Source organism: Nerophis ophidion, linkage group LG21 (assembly GCF_033978795.1).
Source record: "Nerophis ophidion isolate RoL-2023_Sa linkage group LG21, RoL_Noph_v1.0, whole genome shotgun sequence".
NCBI classification, from domain to species: Eukaryota; Metazoa; Chordata; class Actinopteri; order Syngnathiformes; family Syngnathidae; genus Nerophis; species Nerophis ophidion.
Window position 1 is genome coordinate 14,802,947 of NC_084631.1, and position 25,066 is coordinate 14,828,012.

The 25,066-nt window shown below is 39.4% G+C and overlaps 1 protein-coding gene and 1 long non-coding RNA gene across 3 annotated transcripts in view; one reads left to right on the plus strand and one right to left on the minus strand.

Moving 5' to 3' along the window:
* Window positions 1-1,778: 1,778 nt before the first annotated feature.
* Window positions 1,779-25,066, minus strand: part of chrnb2 (cholinergic receptor, nicotinic, beta 2) — a 97,301-nt gene continuing 74,013 nt past the window's right edge. The window contains exons 4-6 of the mRNA XM_061881990.1: window positions 23,966-24,075; window positions 8,463-9,591; window positions 1,779-2,302 (exon numbers count right to left, since the gene is read on the minus strand). Coding sequence (XP_061737974.1) covers window positions 2,153-2,302; window positions 8,463-9,591; window positions 23,966-24,075 — 1,389 coding nt within the window. The 3' untranslated portion in view covers window positions 1,779-2,152. The remainder of the gene's footprint in view (window positions 2,303-8,462; window positions 9,592-23,965; window positions 24,076-25,066) is intronic.
* On the plus strand, window positions 5,037-24,562 carry LOC133539803 (uncharacterized). 2 transcript variants are annotated; one of them, XR_009803496.1, is made up of 4 exons: window positions 5,045-5,115; window positions 13,701-13,756; window positions 23,709-23,864; window positions 23,975-24,562. It is a non-coding gene; the product is annotated as an uncharacterized LOC133539803 (long non-coding RNA). The 2 variants fall into 2 exon arrangements; XR_009803497.1 differs by lacking the exon at window positions 13,701-13,756 and having other exon boundaries at window positions 5,037-5,115.

A 25,066-nucleotide genomic window follows, 5' to 3' on the forward strand; every position in this document is an offset into this window, starting at 1 on the left:
ACTGACATTGATCAAAAATCTAAAATATTGATTGACCTATTCAAGGCTCCAACTACTTGACATCAAATATTCCACTTAAAATATTACATATTTTGAGTCTAAAACATTTTTTCTTTGACACAAAAAATAAAAATGATCCTTATTAACACTTTAATAAGTGGGCTGTTTTTTGGAATAACCACCAATTTTAGTGGGCCTTTTTTTTGTCAATACTGTCACTGATCAAAAAATATTTATTGACCTATTCAAGGCTCCAGTTACCTGACATATACATTCCACTTAAAACATTGCATATTTTAAATGTGATATTTTTTTTCTTTGACAAAAAGGACATTAAACAAACAAAAATATATTAAAAATGTTTTATAAAAAAATATCATATTTAACACTTTTATGAGTGGGCCGTTTTATTGGATCCCCAAGAATTCTCGTGGGACATTTTTTTGTAGATACTGTCATTGCTAAAAACAAATATAATTAATTGATAATCAATGTTAATATAATTCATTGACCTATTCAAAGCTCTGATTACATGATATTAAACATTCCACTTGGAAATTATTTCTAGGTGGAAATATTGCATGGTTTGTAATTTTGACATAAAAAAACAGGGTTTGGACGAAAAGGGCATACAACATTGTAGAACATACACCTGATCTAGAGATTTAAGCATTAAATCAATAAAAATAAAATATATATATGACTTATTTTCAACACTAAGACTGAGACTAAGTTTAATGATTCCCAAGGGAAATTGTTAAGGGGAGCCCTAAAGGTTATAGAAAAATCTACATATTGGTTTTGAAAGTGAAAAATATCAAAATGGCCCCCGCATGCTTTGTTTTGCATTGCACCTTCATCTGTGCGCTGCGCTGGGCGCACCTCCAGGGGCTCCATGTCGGCTGCAGCAAGCAGCTGAATTCAATCATCAGCAATCAACACACCCGTCACTGATGAGAAGACCTGCCTTCTTAAGCCAGCACAACCAGCAATTCTGGGCCAGAACGTAGCGACCTGTCCTGTACAGTAAGCCCAACCTAGGAAGCTCTATGCACCTTTTCCCTCTCTGTCTTTCTCCCCTGATGTGTTCATTTGTCTCCTGTTCCTCCTTGTCGCCTCCCTGCCGGCTACCTTCGTTCCCACGTCACGAGCAGTGTGTCTCGTCTCCCCGTATTCCCTTTCACTTCCCTGGCTGCCTCTTGGATCTCGACCTTCCGCCTGGACACGGACTTTGACGCCTCTCTCCTCCCCTCGACTTCACATCTGCTCACAGACCCCAGACTGCTCATTTAATTCCTACGCATAGTTGCACACCATACACTTTTGCATTAGTCACACTCCATTCCCTTGTTTATTATTATTATTATTACTATTATTTCCTATTATATACACTGTCCAAATATGTAAACAAACAGAGAGCTAAAATGACGTCCCTCCTTTCTGTGCCGTCTTCTTCCCCTTTGCAACCGTAACACCCTCCTTTAAAAAAAAGTTTGGACACCCCTGATTTGGAAGGAAAGGAGGAAAATGTGTTGCAGGAAAAGGAAGACAAGAAAGAGGATAGGACAAGTGGAGGAGTTAGGAGACATGGCAAGGAAAGAAAGATGGCAACAGGAAGTTGACAGCAACGATGACAACTTAAGTAAATAACTTCTATATTATTTTTGAGCTTCATCTTCGTGTGCATCATCATCATCATCATCATCATGAGGTGTGGTCCTGAGGTTGGAAGGTTTTCTTTTTTTTTTTTACTTCCTGCTAACATTCTTAGACTCAACAACAATCTGTCGTGCTTTTATTCTGAAATATAGACAGAAGGTATCGCGTTTGCTGGTCACTTCATGGTGGATTCATTCACCAATTGAATTACATTTTCCAACTTTTCTCCCTAATTGGGGGGGGCTATGATGCAGGAAGAGCGAGCAGGGGGCGGGGGGTCATCAAAGGTAAGAGTACCACCTTTTCTCTTAAGAGACAAAAGCAAGTTTCTGGAAAGTTGCCGTTCACATCCTGTCCCTTTTTGAGCAAATAAAAGCCCCCTCTCGCACCTCTGACTCAAAGGGTGGAGCGGGGGCGGGTCGGGGCACTGTCCCGTCAGCGTGCTCGCCATGTGTGTGCGTGTAGGTGTGTGTGTATGCGCGTGAGGCGCCGCTCATCCGGGCATGTGGATGCTCTTGGCCGTGTAATTCTGGAAGAGCGGCTGCATGAACATGCCCAAAGTGCCGAACACGCACACGAACACAAAGATCCACAGGAAGAGGCGGTCGATCACCATGGCGACGTACTTCCAGTCCTCGCTCACCTGTGTACAAAGAAGTGGGAGACACAGATTAGCCACAGTCTTTAGCAGCGATCCTGGCGGGCTAATGGAGGTGAAGGGGTTATTGCGAGCTGGGACTGGCGTGTGGCACTGATGAGGTCTCGGCACGAGTCAAGGATGAAGGCAAGGACGTGAGACTTGAGAGAGCGATGATGATGATGATGATGATGGTGGTGGTGCAAGGGGGAGGAGGAGTGGGAGGACGGGCGTTGGCATGGTAACATCAGTCATGACAGCCCACGGAGGCGTGCATCATTTTCACATCGACCCAGGCAGATAAAGATGACCTCATTGTCTAATTTGTATATTTGGCCATGGCGCATGTGCATCCAATTTTTTAAAAGCTAAAAAAAAACAACATACATATTAGGGGTGCTCGAAAAAATTGACTAATCCATTTTCATTTATTCCGATTCTAAATCGATTCGGTGTTACAGGGGTTAGTTCATGTGGCTCACAATATGAAGGTCCTAAGTAGTCCTGGGTTCAATCCCGGGCTCGGGATCTTTCTGTGTGGAGTTTGCATGTCCTCCCTTGTGACTGTGAGGGTTCCCTTCCGCCCACCTCCAAAGACACCTTCTTGTCATTTTAACTGTGTTGTATGTATATATAGAATGTTTTGTATTTGTTATGATTTGTATAATTTTTTTTTAAATCTAGGCTTTTGTTTCTTTTTAACCTTTTTTTTTATACATTTTAGCTGTGGTTTTATATTGAGAATGTTTTGTATTATTGTGATTTGTATTATTTTTTTAATCGTCTACGCTTTTGTTATTTTGAACTTTGTAATGCATTTTAACTGTTTTGTACTTGTGATTTGTATTTTTCTTTTTTTTACCCCTCTTCCCTTTAGTTTTTTTTGTACTATTTCTATGCATTTTAACTGTGTTTTTATATATGGAATATTTAATATTTATTGTGATTTTTATTATTTTTTATATTTTTTTATCTTCTACGTTTTTGGTTTTTGAACTTTTTTATGCATTTTAACTGTGTTTTATGTATAGAATTTTTTGTATTTATTGTGATTTTTATTATTTTTTAATATATTTTAAATTTTCTACATTTTTGGTTTTTGATCTTTTTTATGCATTTTTACTGTTTTATCTAGAACATTTTGTATTTATTGTGATTTTTGTTATTTATTTAATGGTATACACTTTTGTTATTTTGAACCTTTTTATACATTTGAACTGTTGTATACCTAGAATGTTTGTATTAGATTATTATCTTTTTTTACTCCTATACGCTTTAGTTTTTTTTTTTTAAACAATTTCTATGCATTTTAACTCTGTAATGAGGTGGCGACTTGTGCAGGGTGTACAACGCCTTCCGACCAATTGTAGCTGAGATAGGCGCCAACGCCCACCGCGATCCCAAACGGGAAAAAACGGTAGTAAATGGATGGATGGATGGATGCATTTTAACTGTTTTATATATAGAATGTTTTGTATTTCTTGTGATTTTTATTGTTTTTTATATTTTTCTATATTCTACGTTTTTGGTTTTTGAACTTTTTTTCATGCATTTTAACTGTGTTTTTATACATAGACTGTTTTGTATTGTGAGTTTTATTATTTTCTAAATATTTTTAAATTTTCTATGTTTTTGGTTTTTGAACTTTTTTATGCATTTTAACTTTTTTTATTTATAATGTTTTGTATTTGTGATTTTTTAAAATCGTCTACGCTTTAGTTTTTTAATCACTATTTGTATGCATTTTAACTGCACAGCATGTTTTGTATTTATTGTGATTTTTTAATTTTTTATCTTCTATGCTTTTGTGTTTTTGAACTTTTCTAAGCATTTTAACTGTTTTATATTTATATTTTTTGTATTTACTGTGATTATTATTTTTTCAACATTTAAAAAAAATATGTTGAGTTTTTTTTGCACTTTTTTATGCATTTTAACTGTCTTTTATATATAGAATGTTCTGTGCTTATTGACATTTAGATTTTTGTTGTATTTTGATATGACTTGGTGTTAATGTAAACATCACTTCGGGGACAGTAGTCTGTTTTAGGATTGTGCTGTATAAAAAAAACTATTTTTGTAAACACATTTTGAAATATATTTTTTAAAATATGTTTTCGGCCTCTCTCTGTCATTCCTGATATGGGCCGTGACAAACTACACAACATTTGAACTTGAACGGTCGAGGCTGTGTCAGTGATGGTTCTGGCGCTGAAATTGCTTCAGGGATTGTCATTTTTTGTCCTATTCTGGCTTTCTTACCGGGAATTTTCCCATTGAGCCAGAGATCTTCTATGGCTTCCTTGCGGATAATTTGCCCAGACACTTGCTTTCTGGCCAGGTTCTATATGTTGGAGGAGCTGTCTCTCTATCTGGACTCGGTGTCGGACTTGGTCATTGGTAACTCATTCTATTCAAGAAATCTTGAACACACACCTATAGAACCACATGTTTCTGCGGGTTACAGCGTTTGGATCCATGTTTCTGAGACATAAATAAGTTCTGGTCAGATGAAAGAAGCTTTTCTGTCACAAAGGTTGTTTTTTTTTAGTATTGTATTTAAGAAGTATTGTGTTTGTGTTACATCCTTGTAACTGTTTAGGACTTTTGTTTTTGCTTTTTCTTGGTGCGTGGTATTTTACTTCCTGTCCTGTCCCTTTTATTTTGTAGGTTTTTGTAGCAGCTTCCACACTTGGTGCTTGATTGGAAACTGGGACACACCTGTACCCGGTGGCCAATCAGTCTCCTATTTCAGTCAGATCATTACCTCATGCTTGGCGTGCACATGTTCCTGATACAAAAGAAGTCCCACTGATTTTGTGAGTGAGTTTTCAGTTTTTTTCTCCACTCCGTGTAAGTGCGCCCTTTTTAAAAAATATATAAAATAATATAATTTTACTCACTGTCTGCCTCCATGCATCTTTGGGTCTCGCCACTAAGCTGCGTTCCAGTTTTGTGACAATTTGTAGGATTTCTCATTTGTTTTTTAATTTTCTTTAAGTATTGAAAAGCTGGGATTAGGTTGGAGTTGCTCCATTTTCTTTTATTGCATTGATAAACATTACGTCCATGCATCCTTTTTCTACCGCTTGCATTACGTGCATTTTGTAAATTAAATATTTTAAATATATTTTTAAAAATAAGATTTTAAGGCCAACATTCGTCAATCAATCAATCTCACTATATGCATATAGCCCTAAATCACAAGTGTCTCAAAGGGCTGCACAACATCCTCGGCACAGACCCCACATTGCGCGTATAAGTCGTTTATCAGCAGCCAGGAGGAGCTTTTTTAACCTGTAACCTGTTTTAAAAATGTTTTAATATCATTTATATACATTAGAAGAATCGTGTTGATTCGAAAATCAATTCTGAATTGAATCGTAACTCAATGAATTAGAATCGAACGTGAGGTGCCCAAAGATTCCCACCTCAACTTTAATCCCTCAAGTTGCAATTGATTTTAGTTTATATGAATACAGTGCAATCTCGTTTTAAGAACCCTTCTATTTGAAAACGTTTCTATTTACACAATTTTAGATCGAGCCAAGTATTCATCCGTGCAAACCATTCCTCTGCGTACAAACGCATAATTTAGTCATTCATTCTGTGTCACGCCTGCAGACAAAAAGTAGGGCGCAGCAGTTTTGGGGAGGCGGAGCCCTCCAGGTCACTACTAGTAGTGACTAGTAGTGACCTGGAGGGACACATTAAATTTCCGTTCTTATCCAGTTGGCACCATGTGTAAATGTACAGTGCTGCCACCAACAGGACTGGAGCAGCATGTAACATAATATTAAAGTCCTTTTAAAAAATATTTTGTTTGAATCGTTTTTGAATGTTTGCTCTGGTCCTTGTATTGGATCTGATTAGAACACAAGTGCTGGTGAGTGCATAATAATTTGCAAGTACCGTATTTTTCGGACCCCAGTGTGCACTGGAATGTAAGGCGTACTGGTCTAAAGGGCTAATTTCATACAAAAGGTGCACTAAAGGAGTGATATGACTTCTTTTTTTTTCTAAATGGAAAACACTTCCTCGTGGTCTTTATCAGTGTTTTTCAACCTGTTTTGAGCCAAGGCACATTTTTTGCTTTGAAAAAATGCGGAGGCACACCACCAGCAGAAATCATTAAAAAACAAAACTCCGTTGACGGTAAAAAGTAAAAAGTGAAAATTGTTGGATATGACTTTGAAGCATAACCAAGCATACATCACTATAGCTCTTGTCTTAAAGTAGGTGTACTGTCACCACCTGTCACATAACGCCGTGTATTATTTTGAATTTTTTGGAGTTTTCCTTTGTAGTCTTAGTTCTTGTCTTGCGGTCATATTTTGGTGGCTTTTTCCCTTTTTTTGGTAATTTCCTGTAGCAGTTTCATGTCTGCCTTTGAGCGATATTTCCCGCATCTAATTTGTTTTAGCAATGAAAAATGTTCCAGTTGTTTTTATCCTCCTTTGTGGGGACATTGTTGATTGTCATGTTCGGATGTACTTTGTGGACGCTGTCTTTGCTCCACAGTAAGTCTTAGCCGTCGTCCAGCATTCTCTTTTGGTTTACTTTGAAGCCAGTTCAGTTTTAGTTTCGTTCTGCATAGCCTTCCCTAAGCTTCAATGCCTTTTCTTAGGTGCACTCACATTTTGTTTATTTTTGGTTTAAGCATTAGACACTCTTTTACCTGCACACTGGCTCCCGCTGTTTCCGACATCTACAAAGCTATTAGCTATCGGCTGCCACCTACTGATATTGAAGAGTATTACATGGTTACTCTGCTGAGCTCTCGACAGCAACGACACCCAACAACAACACATCATTTGCAGACTATAATTATTGGTTTGCAAAAAATATTTTTAACCCAAAAAGGTAAAATTAGATAATCTCCCACAGCACACCAGACTGTATCTCACGGCACACTAGTTGAAAAACACTGGTCTACAGAACATGTAAAATGGTAGTTGTTCGATCCAAATGCTGCATAGATTATGTTTTACAGACCATCTTCGAGCCGCTTTGTGACCGTCTCTTCAGTATGCGCCGGTTGTGGCTCCACTTCGACAGCGTCTTTTCCCCGTAGTACCGCTAGTTTTTAGTGCTTCCGTAGAGAATCTACTGATATATATAAGGTAAAACTGTAATCTACATTCGTTTTGGGAATGGCAACAACGCAGGATGAATGCCCCACAACAAAAATAAAATAAAAAGGAGTTTATTGACCACGCCATGGACTACAATGGCGGATTCGCCCAAATTTTCCGGACCTATGCAGATCTCAAATACACCGCAGCAGGAAACAATAGGTAAAACAAGTTGAGTTTGCATAATATTGCAAAACAAAACACCAGATAATGTCGCTAATAGGTGCCATTTTCGGGTCTTTATACACACACTACTCCCAAGTGAGCAGTCAATCACAAGGTAAAAAAATTATAAATGGGTTGTCCTTGTATAGCGCTTTTCTACCTTCAAGGTACTCAAAGCGCTTTGACACTACTTCCACATTTACCCATTCACACACACATTCACACACTGATGGAGGGAGCTGCCATGCAAGGCGCTAACCAGCACCCATCAGGAGCAAGGGTGAAGTATCTTGCTCAGGACACAAGGGACGTGACGAGGTTGGTGCTAGGTGGGGATTGAACCAGGGACCCTTGGGTTGCACACGGCCACTGCGCCACGCCTAAGGCCAGCTATAAAGCCTTACTGACAACTCAATCTGATTGGCTATGGCAACTGTCTTTCAACTGTATGTGCCCGTTCACTTGCAGTTGATTCTGAAGGCCCCAGGCAAATTTCGTACAGCATGGCAACATAAGCTAACTGAATTCTGATTGGATACAAACTCTAACCTAAAAACAACAGCGCTGGAACTAGCATAATATGACATGAAGACAATATGAATGCTTATAGATATTTTGGGATAGTAAATTAAAAAAAACTTTGATCTTTCATTCTGATCATGATTTCTGGTTATGTTAGGCCAGCAGAGAAGGCCTTGCTGGCCCTGACTGCCCACCACTGATAAAATAAAATTGCTTCGAGGTCGGTAAGCACAACCAGAATTAATCCGTAAAATAGTATGGCCACTGTCGATTTTTGAGAAAATAAAAGGATTTCAAGTGCGCCTTACAGTCTCTAAATAGACGTAACGATATCCGATACTCACACTCTGGTCATCGTCTTCACCCTTCATGTGGTTGGCGATGAAGCGCACTCCTTCCACCGCCTCCTCGAAGCCGGGACAGGCTTGAGCCAGGATAGCCTGCGTGAGAGCCTGACCCCCTGCTGCTTGCTTCCCTCTTGGGGGGTTCCCAGAGCCCCCCTCCCGACTCTCCCTCACCCTGTTCAGACCGTCCATGGACCCCCCCTTCGCACCCAGGTCTCCTCCAAACTGTTTGACAGACGCTCTGTTCACATAGCAGGTACAAGGGTCACTGTCCTCCTTGTTGAACACTGCCGTCGATGAGGCTCCGCCCCCCGCGCTGTTGCTACCACCCAACCCGAGCCCCACCATGAGGGCCCCCGCCTCGCCCCCGCGCCCGCCCTCCTTCTGCTCCTGGGCTCTCCGCCGTTGGCGCAGCCGCTGTCGCTCGCAGCTGTTCCTCGGCTGGCGCATGAAGAGCAAGGCGGGCAGCTTGTTGAGGAAGACCACCTTGACCCACGGCGGCATGGTGTGCGTGGTGGGTGAACGGTGGTGCACGTTGAGCACGCACACGCTGGTGACGATGGAGAAGGTGACCAGGACCATGGTGAACATCAGGTACTTCCCCACCAGGGGGACGTCCAGGGAGGTGGGCGGGACGATTTTGGAGATAAGCAGCAGGAAGACGGTGAGCGCCAGAAGCACAGAGATGCAAAGCGTCATCTTCTCGCCGCAGTCCGACGGCAGGTAGAAGACCAGGATGGCCAAGGAGGTGATGAGGACGCAGGGGATGATGAGGTTGATGGTGTAAAAAAGGGGCTTGCGGCGTATGATGAAGTCGTACGTGATGTCCACGTAGGCGGGGTCCGCCGGGTTCTCGTTCCGCCGCCCCGGAAGGGCGATGATGTCCCACTCGCCGCTGGGCGTGAAGTCGTCCATGCTGGCGACGTCGGCGCGCAGAACCAGGTCGATCTCGGTGCGGTCGTAGGTCCACGAGCGGAAGCGCAGAGTGCAGTTCTGCTGGTCAAAGGGGAAATGCTTGACCTCGATCTTGCAGGCCGACTTGTAGATAGCCGGCGGCAACCAGAAGATGCTGCCGTCGTACGACACCACCGCGTTGGAGTAGAACGACACCTCGTACACGCCGTCAGCGCTGAAATAGGAGAAAAAGGGGAAGTTTCTTATTCCCTTGAAACATTTATATCGTCAACAAAAATGATGACAGCAGGCTGTGTTTCTCCCTCTGAGAATAGACGACAGTGGAACATGACAAATACGATTATGCAAAACCAGTTCACTCAACTAGATTTTGTAGACCGCCAAATATAGCAGCACACGTCCACACAAACACAGTAAGAAAAAGCATCGCAGCCTCCCACACGCTCACCACACCACTTTATTAGGCACACCTGCACAGTCCCAATACACTAGACCAGACCCGTTGAGCTTTTCACTCTGGCCCGCCGGAGATTCCCAAATAATTGTTTTAGATCTTTAAAGGCCTACTGAAACGAGATTTTCTTATTTAAACGGGGATAGCAGGTCCATTCTATGTGTCATACTTGATCATTTCGCGATATTGCCATATTTTTGCTGAAAGGATTTAGTAGAGAACATCCACGATAAAGTTTGCAACTTTTGGTCGCTAACAGAAAAGCTCTGCCTTTACCGAAAGTCGCAGACGATGACGTCACACGTTGATGACTCCTCACATCCTCACATTGTTTTTAATGGGAGCCTCCAACAAAAAGTGCTATCAAGAACGAGAAAACGACAATTTCCCCATTAATTTGAGCGAGGATGAACGATTTGTGTTTGAGGATATTGATAGCGACGGACTAGGAAAAAAAAAAAATGTGATTGCATTGGGATGGATTCAGCTGTTTTTAGACACGTTTACTAGGATAATTCTGGGAAATCCCTTATCTTTCTATTGTGTTGCTAGTGTTGTAGTGAGTTTAACAGTACCTGATAGTCGGAGGTGTGTGTCCACGGGTGTCTTGACGCGCAGTGTCTCAGGCGAGTCGAAGGCAGCTTTATGGACGGCGCAAGCTCAGCTGAGCTCCGGTAAGTGGCGACTTTCTACCACAATTTTCTCACCGAAACCTGCTGGTTGACATACGGTCGGGATCCATGTTCGCTTGACCGCGCTTTGATCCATAGTAAAGTTTCATCTCTGGGAATTTTAAACAAGGAATCACTGTGTGTTTGTGTGGCTATAGGCTAAAGCTTCCCAACTCCATCTTTCTACTTTGACTTCTCCAATATTAATTGAACAAATTGCAAAAGATTCAGCAACACAGATGTCCAAAATATTGTGTAGTTATGCCGTTAAAGCAGACGACTTTTAGCTGTGTGTGTGTGCAGCGCTCATATTTCCAAACAGTCCGTGACGTCACGCGTCATCATTACACAACGTTTTCAAGAAGAAACTCCTGAGAAATTTAAAATTGCAATTTAGTAAACTAAAAAGGCCGTATTGGCATGTGTTGCAATGTTAATATTTCATCATTGATATATAAACTATCAGACTGCGTGGTGGGTAGTAGTGGGTTTCAGTAGGCCTTTAAGATGAGAAGTGTAGCTGCCATTATGATGTGTAGTGATGTTTTCTAACGACCGTAAGTCTTGAACTATACAAAATATTTCAATGGTTGGAATATACCAGTTACTATGGTAATCTAATTAGTTACTATGGTCATCGAATTAGTTACTATGGTAATGTAAATCACAGCAGCTCAGACGAAGCACCAAGCAGTGTGGGCGGGAAGCGTTTCCACAGACGTGGAAGGAGATTTTCACAACAAAGTTCTAAAGCTTTGTGATGTATCTGATATATCAGACTGTCGGTGGGTTTATTTTGTACCCTTTGCGTTAATATTTCACTGTTTGTTGCATTTTTGTTGAGTTTCACTTGATTGTAAAATGTGTCGATCGAAAGGGGGTGTGACGTTCATATTTTGTCAATATTCAGTGTTTATCCTTCATAGAAAAATGCAAAATTCCATTATTTTTTTTAAGGTGGTCTGTCATAACGTTTTTAGCATTCAATCAGAAATTATTGTGAGGTTTTGTATTAGCGTTCATAAAAATAGTTACACCGGCCCCCAGACACAATTTTTTCTCTAAGTGTGGCCCCCGAGTCAAAATAATTGCCCGGGCCTGCACTAGACTGACCATACATCTTCTTTTCCCTGGACATGTCCGGGCGGAGTTTCTTTAATGCCTCAAATGTCCGGCATTTTGAGTTAGGGTTGCATGTATTTTCTATGTACGTTCAGGGTTAAGAAAAGGTTGAAAACAAAACAAATTGTGAAGTTGTGCGCACGCAGCAATGTTCATGAGGGAGGGGCGGAGACAGAGAGAGCGAGAGAGTTATGATAAACGCGCATGTGTCACCAAGCTCTGCTTTTTATCAATAGATTTATCAGATTTAATTTTTTATTATCTTTAGCAGGGGTGTCAAAAGTGTGCCCCGGAGGCCATTTGCGGCCCACAGCTAATGTTTTAAAGGTCCACGGCACATTCTGAAAATACTATTAAAATAAACAAAAACATAACAAAAGTGAAATAAAAAACCTTAATGGTGAAATGTAATTTAGAAAATGTTGCAATGTTGACTAATAAAAACAAAGCATTTTTTTTTCTTTCAAACGGTCATTGCTGAAAACATAATATTGAATCAAAGTTAATGATATTATGAATTATTGACCTATCCAAGGTTCCGATTACTTCACATCAAATATTCCACTCTGAACAATATTTTTGTTGGAAGATTTTGCATATTTCGTGTGTTTGCCATAAAAAAAAGATACTTTTGTTTGACAGAAAAGGGCGGAAAACAAACAAAAAAACAACATAAAAAAACTAAAACATTTTGAAATGAGGAATAGATCTGAAGTTGATGTAGACTCCAGAGATTTAAGCGTTAAATACAAAATGTATGTATGCCCTGGCACACCGTTATCATCATTTCATGACCCAAGCAAAACATTTTTTACACTTTCATACTGAATTAATCACACCTACAACTTATTAAATAAAAACATAGAAAAAACTAGCAGCAGCAGAAAGTGAATGAATGTTTATAACTGAACACATTTACATATGTAAATGGATTGATGGATACACATTTGTTTTATTTTTTAATTATTAAGTAACGTTTATGAAAACCTTTTTCCAAAACACAATATAGAATGTGAGATATAACAGGATAATGCATATGTTTTATACATTTTTTTCAAAACGCTTACAAAAAAGTGGGACCCGAAAAATTTACTGTGGGACCCCATTTTGAAAATTCCTAGAGGAGAAAAAAGGCTGTATTTAAATACATATATTATTTAGAAAGCAAGTTCAAGTATCACTGGCAAATTTTCACCTCATCCTGGCCTTGGCGTGCTGCCTGCCTTGGCACTGTTGTGAGCACAATACCAATGAGCGCAATTTGCAAAATGCGCAACTGCATTTTGCAAATTAAATGTCTAATCAAAGTCAAATCAAATCAAATCAAATGTTTATTGGATTCATCACTTCACAGTGTACATCCACGACTAAATTACTGACTAAACTACTACCACAACTTGGTTTATTATTTATAAAATATAATAATGTAGGGTTACCTGGAACTTGAAATAAGACACCCGGCCTGAATCCACGCTTCCCTCGCCAAACACCTTCGTTTCCCAACCCTCACGCTTGGATAAATAGGCCTTGATGCCATCTACGCAGTGTTGGGAGACTGTTTTGCGGTTAGATCACGTCCAAATTTGCAAATTGCGCGAGATCGGTGAAATGCTTACAACAGCATGCATATATATATGTCCTCTTTTTGGGATTTCACAATATGGTCAGCCTACAATACACTGTGTTAAAACCTTCCCTCAGGGAAATAATACACACATCATCTCGGAGATATTTTTGAACAAAGTGTTTATTTTTGTGGTTTACAGTGTTTCTGATATTTCTAAAATTTCGACCGTCTCTTGGAGCTGTAAATAAGGCAAATCAAAATATAAAACAGCAACAAGGACGCATTGGGTCTGTTTTAGACATGCATAGCTACAGCCAGCTATGAGGGTCCTGAAGCCAGAAAGTAATGCGGCCTTAAAACATGTTAAAAAGGCTGCATTTAGCAACCTTCTATTACAAAGCTAAGGTGAGTTATCAGTAATATTATCTGCATTTCTTCATGCACACTAACAAGACTGTCGTGATGCTTTAAAAAAGTGTAAAAGTGTTGACTGCATTTTTCCCCCCCAGAAATCGGCTTGTCTCTACCGCCACCTACAGCCTGGTGCCCAAATGTCAAAAATAAGGTACATTTAAAAAAACTAATTTTTTTTTACTAATTATTTTTAACTCTATACTGTAAAACATGTTCACCAATATAACCTACAAGTTAGACACTTTTAGATGTTAAATTCATCAACAGAATACAACACAATACATCACAATGGAAAATCTGCCCAGGCAAACTAGCTAGGCTAATCTAGCTAGTATGCTGTCATTACAAAAACGGTTCAATTGAACTGTAAGCATTTAAATGGTACGAATAAGATGTTAAAATACCAATATTTTAATTATGATTATAGTGAAAACTCACAGTTAACTACTCTTACTACAATTACTTGAAATGCATGTAGAGCCATCTAGCAGTATGGAGTATATCACAACGATTAGGGATTATGTCATACTTGCCAACCTTGAGACCCTCGAATTTGGGAGATGGGAGGTAGCGGTTGGTGTGTATGTTTTCAAATATTTCTTATATATGTATATATATATATATATATATATATATATATATATATATATATATATATATATATATATATATATATATACATATCTTATATATATATATATATATATATATATATATATATATATATACATATCTTATATATATACTGCGATGAGGTGGCAACTCGTCCAGGGTGTACCACCGCCTTCCGCCCGATCGTAGCTGAGATAGGTGCCAGCGCCCCCCGCGACCCCAAAAGGGAATAAGGGGTAGAAAATGGATGGATGGAGATATATGGTTCCCTCCGGGTACTCCGGCTTCCTCCCACTTCCAAAGACATGCACCTGGGGATAGGTTGATTGGCAACACTTAATTGGCCCTAGTGTGTGAATGTGAGTGTGAATGTTGTCTGTCTATCTGTGTTGGCCCTGCGATGAGGTGGCGACTTGTCCAGGGTGTACCCCGCCTTCCGCCCGATTGTAGCTGAGATAGGCGCCAGCGCCCCCCGCGACCCCAAAAGGGAATAAGCGGTAGAAAATGGATGGATGGATATATATATATATATATATATATATATATATATATATATATATATATATATATATTATATTATATTATATTATATTATATTATATATATATATATATATTATATATATATATATATATATATTATATTATATATTATATATATATATATATATATATATATATATATATATATATAATATATATATTATATTATATATTATATATATATATATATATATATATAATATTATATTATGGGCTTTATGGTGACAGAGGGGTTAGTGCCTCTGCCTCACAATACGAAGGTCCTGAGTAGTCAGGGTTCAATCCCTGGCTCGGGATCTTTTTTTATGGAGTTTGCATATCCTCCCCGTGAATGCCTGGGTTCCCTCCGGGTACTCCAGCTTCTTCCCACCTCCAAAGACATGCACCTGGGGATAGGTTGATTGGCAACACTAAATTGGCCCTAGGGTGTGAATGTGAGTGTGAATGTTGTCTGTCTATCTGTGTTGGCCCTGCGATGAGGTGGCGACTTGTCCTGGGTGTACACCGCCTTCCGCCGGATTGTAGCTAAGATAGGCACCAGCGCCCCCCGCAACCCCAAAGGGAATAAGCGGTAGGAAATGGATGCATGGATGGATAATATAATATAATATAATATAATATTATATATCCATCCATCCATTATATTATATTATATTATCCATCCATGCATCCATTTTCTACCGCTTATTCCCTTTGGGGTTGCGGGGGTTGCTGGTGCCAATCTCAGTATTAATATAATATAAATAATTCATTCATGAATGAGTATATCTGTCCGGCCACTGTGTTCAATGGAGAAGTCCGATCTACTAAATTTGCAGGCAGCATACCCCTTCCCCTTCGAGCCGTCCTGGATTAACTGAAATAATTTTTTCCAATCATTTTGGAACTTGCAAGCGAACTTCTTCTTCTTACTCGTCATCGCCATGTCTCCCCTTCGTTCTTCTGCTTCGTCTCTGTTATGTTTTTGGACATTATTACTTGCCGTAGTTTTGAATCAATGCATGATGGGAATCCAGATGTTGTGTGTCAGTCTAAAGTTTAATGTGCCGGCTGGAATAAACAGACGCTGAGAAATAGCTCTGTGCCTGTCTACTTTATGGGTTATAGATAAACCTATGGATAACAGAGACATATATAATAGTCTCCTAGGACGCTAAAGGCAGTGCCTCAAAGGCACGCCCTTATATTGTTGTCCGGGTGGAAATTGGGAGAAATTCGGGAGAATGGTTGCTCTGGGAGATTTTCGGGAGAGGCACTGAAATTCGGGAGTCTCCTGGGAAGATGGGGAGGGTTGGCAAGTATGGATTATACTCAAGTCTTTTTAGGCCAAAGTATGTGGGTTAATTTGTGTCATTATTACGTAAGGTTTTATTTTTAAATTTTTTTTTTGCTTTTGAATTTTGTGACTTAAAATTTTTTTGAATAGACATTTGTGAGGAAAATATGTGTTAAAAATAAGTTTGAAATTCAGTGTGGAAAGAAATTAGTGTACAAACATTCTGTGTAAAAAAGCAGTGTATACAAATTCAGTGTACAAAAAAAATTAAGTGCAAAACAATGGAAAAAAAAACCCACTATTAAAATTATATGTAAAAATTAAATAAAAAAATCAGTGCAGAAAAATTCAGAGCAAAAACATATGTTGCTTCAAAACTGAGGACCCATTTCTGGTAAATTAAGACCAAAGCACCGTATTGGCTGGTTCTGAGATAGGATTGATTGCTTCAGTCTTAATAAAAACCGTTTTAAATTTAATACAATAATTTTTTTCTTACACTGAATTTTTACACAACATATTTTGAAACAATTTATTTGAACAAACTTAAATTTTAAATACATGTTTTGGTCACATAATTATATTAATCGAAAGTGTCAGTGGGGCTTCAGGGTGGCAGAGGGGTTAGTGCGTCTGCCTCACAATACGAAGGTTATGAGATAGTCAGGGTTCAATCCCGGACTCGGGATCTTTCTGTGTGGAGTTTGCATGTCCTCCCCGTGAATGCGTGGATTCCCTCTGGGTACTCCAGCTTCCTCCCACTTCCAAAGACATGCACCTGGGGATAGGTTGATTGGCAACACTAAATTGGCCCTAGTTTGTGAATGTAAGTGTGAATGTTGTCTGTCTATCTGTGTTGGCCCTGCGATGAGGTGGCGACTTGTCCAGGGTGTAAACCGCCTTCCGCCCGATTGTAGCTGAGATAGGCACCAGCACCCCCCGCGACCACTAAGGGAATAAGCGGTAGAAAATGGATGGATGGATGAAAGTTTCAGTATAAATAGATTTTCAAACGCAAACAAATGTGTTACATTAATTCAGTGTCAAAAAACGCTTTTGTAATCAAGACACAAACTGACCTCCAAACAAATAAGAATTCAACAAATATTTATTGTAAATAAAGTATTGATATGTGTTGTGTCAACTTTCAATAATCAATAAATGTGGTTAATTAAGTCAAGTACAACTACGTGGGTAATTTATTTGAATATATGGAACAAATACACTGTAAACCGAGAGATAATTCTGCTATTAATTCTGTGTAATCTGATAGTAGCCTATACTGTACCCTAACTGCTTCCCCGAGTAAATGTAAAAGTTCTTTTAAGCATCTTATTGATTATGAATGCATTTGCAGTAGTGGATTTGAAGTCACTGGGGGCAGCAGAAACAAAACTTATTAAGTACACAAGTATATTACAACAATAGCATACTTAATAGAATACAATCGTGTTCGACATTTTTGGCAGTTTAAACTCAAACAAGGATTTAGATTTTGATTGATGGAGACTCAATAAATTTATGTACCCCCTTATTTTGGGCAAAACCAGCATCATTCAGCCTATTTGCACGTGTCCATGTTTGTAAAAAAAATTTAATTTAATAAACAGACGGTTTAAAGTGAACGTTATTAGCATTGTGTGCAGGTAAGCCATGATGTGTAATACTAGGCATAAATACTGTACTGTTGCAAGATTGTCTATACCAAGAATCTCCATAAAGTGCATAATGTTCATCCTGTGTAATAACGTTTATGAAAGTAGATTTCAATTAATGGGTTTAATAATTAAAATTTAATTGATTTGCTAACTGGCTCGTAGGTTTCAATTAGCAGGTTCTTTAAAACCCTAATGGGCCTAGCCTAAAGTTGTGCAAATGGTAAATTGATCAAAACATTGGAGGAAAATACTGTATGTGATATTTTTTCCTCACCTAAAGGTAAGGTGCAGATCAAAGAAAACGTGATTATATAAGGATATGAAATATGTGAAATAGATATACAGGCAGACCTAAAGGGTATTTGCACTTTTTTGGAAGTTTAGCCTATTTTTCACAATCGTTATGAGAACCGAAAATACATGTTTTTTGCATTCTAACATGTAAAAATGGGCTTGTTCTTGGTGGCCAGCAATGCAGCTAATGAGAGAAATCAATTCTACCTCTAAATCCACTTTAAAACTGCATTAAAAAACTGTCAATATTTCATTTATGTTCCATAACCTGTATAATAACCGAGCTGTAGCAACAATGTTAATGTAAGAGTGAACACTAAGGCACTAAGGAACTATTTTTCTAGCGCAATAACACATTGCCGTGCTTTGGTATGAGCCGTCAAAGCTAACTATGGCAAGAGATAAGATAGCTTCTTTGTCAGCATGTTACGCATGTGAGTTTGTAATGCACAACACTGCGATATGACACCAATCTGTCCTGATTGAAAAACATGAACAGTCATATTACAGTATCTGTAAAATATTAGGCAACATTTCATGCTTTGTTTATACACAGCTAGCCAGATAGCATCTGTACTAGGGCTGGGCGAGATGTACAAAAAAGTATATCTCGATATATTTTTACTTAAACTCGATATTCGATATATATCACAATACATTTTCAGGTGAAAGTAAATATATAAGGATATTGCATTTTGAGCGAGATTCACTGAAATTGAAGTGAATGACAACTGTACTGGAAACACTCAGTGGCAGTTTTATTAACCCAGTTAGTCAAGATTATATTAATATCACAAAAAAGAAACTGTTTAAGTAGCACAGAATCACATAACATAAATAAAATAGAAAAATATTATTTTGACGTAAAATAAATAACATAGCTGTGCAAAAAATACAAAATGTATCGAAATCAGATTTATTGCCGAAATCCAGACGTGCGCTGCAATGGAAACAAATCAATGCGCTGAAGAAATCAGTCCCAGAAATGATTAAATTAACTAAAATACAGTAAATATTGTACATATTATATATTGTTATGATCGTGGCTGTTACTACATTATATATACTTGCACTGTTTTTGAAGTAAAAAATGATAATGGAAACACTCATATTTTGAAAAAACTCTCAAATAACGCTGAAACATTTTCATGCTTTTATGCGGTGGATTTTCAGAGGTTCCGATATTGAAGTGTGTCACAAAAGCATCATGGAAACACTTTTTTACATTTACATGGCACCTGAACACCGAACCAGCGGGGCGCCAATGCAAGACACTTCGTCTTCCAATCGGTGGGCACCCGGATCGCCTCGCAGATCCCTCATTGGCAAAAGAGGCCGACCCGAAGGGTTGGAGGGACCCACATGCCCCAACAATGTTGAGGGGGCCCTTGAATCCACAATTTATCTGTGAATTCTTCGTTGAAAATTCCTCCAAAAAATAGCTTATTCATGGCCGCTGCCATATGTAAGGACGTTGCCTTTGAGCAATCACCTGCCTGCCTTCGTCCAATCACGGCAACAGCAGTGACTGCAATTGTAATCGCAGCTCCAAAACCATGGATTCGCAAAGCGTCCATTTTCCTCAAACTGGACTCTTGCCGAATCAGCTTCTAAGAGAATTAGGGCTCATGACGCAAAGCAACAATTAATGGAAAAGGCTACAAGTCCCAAATGTACTATGTTGAAATTTCTTTTTCAATAGAAACACAGCTAATGTTTCACTTCTGATCTGATTCGGATACTTTTAACATTACTATTATTATGGTCTAGCATTAAAAGATTACAGTTGGTACAAAATGCGGCTGCTAGACTTTTGACAAGAACAAGAAAGTTTGATCACATTACGCCTGTACTGGCTCACCTGCACTGGCTTCCTGTGCACTTAAGATGTGACTTTAAGGTTTTACTACTTACGTATAAAATACTACACGGTCTAGCTCCAGCCTATCTTGCCGATTGTATTGTACCATATGTGCCGGCAAGAAATCTGCGTTCGAAGGACTCTGGCTTATTAGTGATTCCCAAAGCCCCAAAAAGTCTGCGGGCTATAGAGCGTTTTCATTTCGGGCTCCAGTACTCTGGAATGCCCTCCCGGTAATAGTTCGAGATGCCATCTCAGTAGAAGCATTTAAGTCTCACCTTGAAACTCATTTGTGTACTCTAGCCTTTAAATAGACTCCCTTTTTAGACCAGTTGATCTGCCGTTTCTTTTCTTTTTCTCCTATGTCCCACTCTCCCTTGTGGAGAGGGTCCGGTCCGATCCGGTGGCCATGGATGACCTACTGGCTGTCCAGAGTCGGGCCCCAGGATGGACCGCTTGCCTGTGTATCGGCTTGGGACATCTCTGTGCTGCTGATCCGCCTCCGCTTGGGATGGTTTCCTGCTGGCTCCGCTGTAAACGGGACTCTCGCGGCTGTGTTGGATCCACTATGGATTGAACTTTCACAGTATCATGTTAGTCCCGCTGGACATCCATTGCTTTCGTCCTCTCCAAGGTTCTCATAGTCATCATTGTCACCGACGTCCCACTGGGTCATCATTGTCACCGACGTCCCACTGGGTGTGAGTTTTCCTTGCCCTTATGTGGGCCTACCGAGGATGTCGAGGTGGTTTGTGTTGTGGTTTGTGCAGCCCTTTGAGACACTAGTGATTTAGGGCTATGTAAGTAAACATTGATTGATTGATTGATAATTGTTCATTTATATAGTGCTGCCATAGTCAAAATTGGGCGACTCACAATTTTTTAGGCGTTTTAGTGTTGACAGCCTATTTATTTAGACCTGCTAGTAGGCAGAAAGCTACACTATAAAGGAAATCGGCACAGTTTACGGTTAAATACCGGAAGCTGTGTTTGCCAGGAATTCACCGTAAAAAGTACAGTCACTATGTCACAATGAATCTGTACATTTTACAGTTGATTCTGTTTTTTGCTTACAATAAATTACTATGAAAAAACTGATATTGTTCACCTGTTTACAAAAAAACCCCTATAGAATTTATGGTACAATACAGGCAGCTGTGGAGTTGCCAGGAATTCACCGTAAAACAAATCAGGGCCATTTAGCTGCTGACATATGCAGTAAAATGTTGTCATTTCCCATTCTATTATTTTGTTAAAATTATTAAGGACAAGTGATAGAAGATTAATTATTAATCTACTTGTTCATTTATTGTTAACATTTGCTTACTTTCTCTTTTAATATGTTCTAACTACATTTCTGTTAAAATGTAAAAATCATTGATTCTGCTGTTGTTCGGATGCTTTACATTAGTTTTGGATGATACCACAACTTTGGGTATCACTCCGTTACCAGGTCATTAAATACATTGGTCAGATTTAAATTCCTCATGTGTCCAGGGTCATATTTCCTGAGTTAATAAACATAATTAAAAAAAAAAAAAATTAAAAAATAATTTTTAGATGCTAAAAAATACCGATGTAATCATAGTATTGACTACATACGCTCCTGTACTTGGTATCCTTACAGTGGATGTCAGGTGTAGACCCAACCATGGCGTTTGTTTACATTGTGACGCCGGTAGTGTAGCGTAGTGAAACATGTTTAGATATTCCTCGTCCTGCAGGGATGATACTTGTAAGAAACGTACTTTATTGGTCGTCATGGAGGCAAGGATTAACAATCAATCAATCAATGTTTATTTATATAGACCTGAATCACAAGTGTCTCAAAGGGCTGCACAAGCCACAATGACATCCTAGATTCAGATCCAACAAAAGGCCTAAAACTCACAACCCATATTTGTGATTTAGAAGTAGCTAAAACACTGCAGACTGCAGATGGACTTTAGCTGCTAGCTAGCTAGCCATGTCTTAAAGGCCTACTGAAACCCACTACTACCCACCACGCAGTCTGATAGTTTATATATCAATGATGAAATATTAACATTGCAACACATGCCAATACAGCCTTTTTAGTTTACTAAATTGCAATTTTAAATTTCCCGCGGAGTTTATTGTTGAAAACGTAGCGGAATGATGACGTGTACGCGTGACGTTACGGAGTGTTATGAAATATTAGCCAGCACCACTCGCGGCTAAAAGTCTTCTGCTTTAACGGCATAATTACACAGTATTATGGACATATGTGTTGCTGAATCTTTTGCAATTTGTTCAATTAATAATGGAGAAGTCAAAGTAGAAAGATGGAGTTGGGAAGCTTTAGCCTTTAGCCACACAAACACACGGTAATTCGTTGTTTAAAATTCCCAGAGGTGAAACTTTATTATGGATCACAGCGGTCAAGCAAACATGGATCTCGACCGAATGTCAACCAGCAGTTTTCAGTGAGAAAATTGGGGTAAAAAGTCGCTTTTTACCGGAGATCAGCTGAGCTTGTGCCGTCCATACAGCTGCCGTCGACTTCCCTAAGACACTGGCCTCAAGACACTTGTGGACACTACCCTCCGACTATCTGGTACTATTAAACTCACTAAAACACTAGCAACACAACTGAAAGATAAGAGATTTCCCAGAATTATCCTAGTAAATGTGTCTTCGCCTTTTTTCGCTCAAATTGATGGGGAAATTGTTGTTTTCCCGGTCCGAATAGCTCTTACTGCTTTTGGCTCCCATTAAAAACAACGTGAATATGTGTGGAGCCCTGCAACTCGTGACATCACGCGCACACACTTCCGATAAGGGCAGGGCTTTTCTATTAGCGACCAAAAGTTGCTAACTTTATCTTGGATGTTCTCTACTAAATCCTTTCAGCAAAAATATGGCAATATCGCGAAATGATCAAGTATGACACATAGAATGGACCTGCTATTCCCGTTTAAATAAGAAAATCTAATTTCAGTAGGCCTTTAAAACACTTCTTCCTGAGGGCGTTTTAGTGTTATAGGTTCACTTTCGTTTTTAAGCCAAAATGCATCCATTCTCGATTTTCTGTCTACATACGTTGTCTGTTTGTAAGTACGCTGTGTGCGCTGCCGAACATGCTCGTCTGCTGTAGTACCGAATATGATTCATTAGTATCATGGTGCTATACCGTTTAACCCTATTGGCGGCATTCTAGGGCAGTGGTTCTCAAATGGTGGTACGCGTACCCCAGGGGGTACTTGAAGATATGCCAAGGGGTACGTGAGATTTTTAAAAAATATTCTAAAAATAGCAACAATTTAAAAATCCTTTATAAATATATTTATTGAATAATACTTCAACAAAATATGAATGTAAGTTCATAAACTGTGAAAAGAAATGCAACAATGCAATATTCAGTGTTGACAGCTAGATTTTTTTGTGGACATGTTCCGTAAATATTGATGTTAAAGATTTCTTTTTTTGTGAAGAAATGTTTAGAATGAAGTTTATGAATCCAGATGGATCTCTATTACAATCCCCAAAGAGGCCACTTTAAGTTGATTACTTCTATGTGTAGGAATCTTTATTTATAATTGAATCACTTGTTACTTATTTTTATATATTTTTTTCCAAATAGTTCAAGAAAGACCACTAAAAATGAGCAATACTTTGCACTGTTATACAATTTAATAAATCAGAAACTGATGACATAGAGCTGTTTTTTTACTTCTTTATCTCTTTTTTTCCAACCAAAAATGCTTTGCTCTGATTAGGGGGTACTTGAGTTAAAAAATGTTCACAGGGGCTACACCACTGAAAACAGGTTGAGAACTACTGTTCTAGGGCGCATTTACGGCTCAACAACGGCCCTAAAGTTCGGAAACTCTGCTCTACAGGCCACATCAGTGTGTTATTATGCATCTCACTGAGCTGCTAATTGCTCCAGATGAGCAGGCTGGCACCTTACCTAGCAGCCCCCCCGCCTGGACCATGCAGCCTTTCTGTGCGTGTGGATGGACCAATGAGGAAAAAGTGCTTTGAGAGCAGTCAAGGTAGGGAAGGTTACCATGCATGAATGCCTCCCATTAAGAACCGCTTGCGAGCATCCATGCGTGAGTCCGCCTGTATCAGCGTGCACCTTTTTGTGACTTACTTGTTGTAGAGCACCACGTCGGGCAGCCAGATGTGTTTGGAAGGCAGCCTGACCTTCAGCATGCCGTCAAACTCCTCCGGGACCCAAGTCAGGCGATAGTCCTGCCACTCCTGTGGGCCAGAAAAAAACCCCATCAGCACCAGGAAAACATACTGAGCGGAAAGAGTCTGTCGCTCTGTCTTTAAATCAGCATGCAGGCGAGGAACAAACTGTCCTCCCCCACAACTTTTACAAGAGAGATTTGATCCTGAATGGCTTCTAAAAGCAATCAGCTTGATTAAGATGACTGCATGTGTTGACACATCCATGCCCGACATGTAACCTAGTGTAAAAAGGCGCGCCTTCTATATCTCCTTTTTGTCATGTTTGGAATCCGTCAAAACTGGCCTTGTGTGTGTCTAGCATATTAGAGCGGCAGCCTCCATGCTGGTGCAGTATCTGTGTTGATGCATGGCCGCCATGGCGCTCATCACCATCCGTCCCTGCTGCCGCGACAAGTCCCCTCGCTGCCTGATCCACAGAGCACTGATAGCCATTCTAGTCTTGCTTACACGTTGTAAATCCTTCCCTATCTCGTCTGCAATTGTGTGCAGGCGCGTGATGGTGACGCATCTATAAATAATGTAGTCATAAATTATGTCAAAATGACACAGCCTTTGGTTTCATGCGTAAATCCATATTTATGTGCACATCAAGCACACGCCCTTATTTGCTTGTCAGAAACAAACACATAAATACAACAGTGTGCAACATGTACATTAGATGAGATGTGATACATGAATTACAACTAGGATATTAATAATGATATGTCTCGTTATGTTTCCAGGATGAAACAGACGAGAAGAAGCAGAAGCAGTGTGCAGCTAAGAGTCTTTTAATTCCATGTACAAGGTGAAAAGCAAAAAATGACGGGCCACTCTGAAGCGCACGGAGAGTACAGAAAAAAGATGTCAGGTTAGCAAATGTGAACTGTCGCATGAAGCGAACCTGTCTCCCTTCCGGGTGAAGGCCTCACACCTCTGGATCGCTTTGCCACTAGAGTTAAAGGCACAGTCGGACATAAAACTTTTCTCCACAAAACTGAAAAAGTGGCTTAAAGGG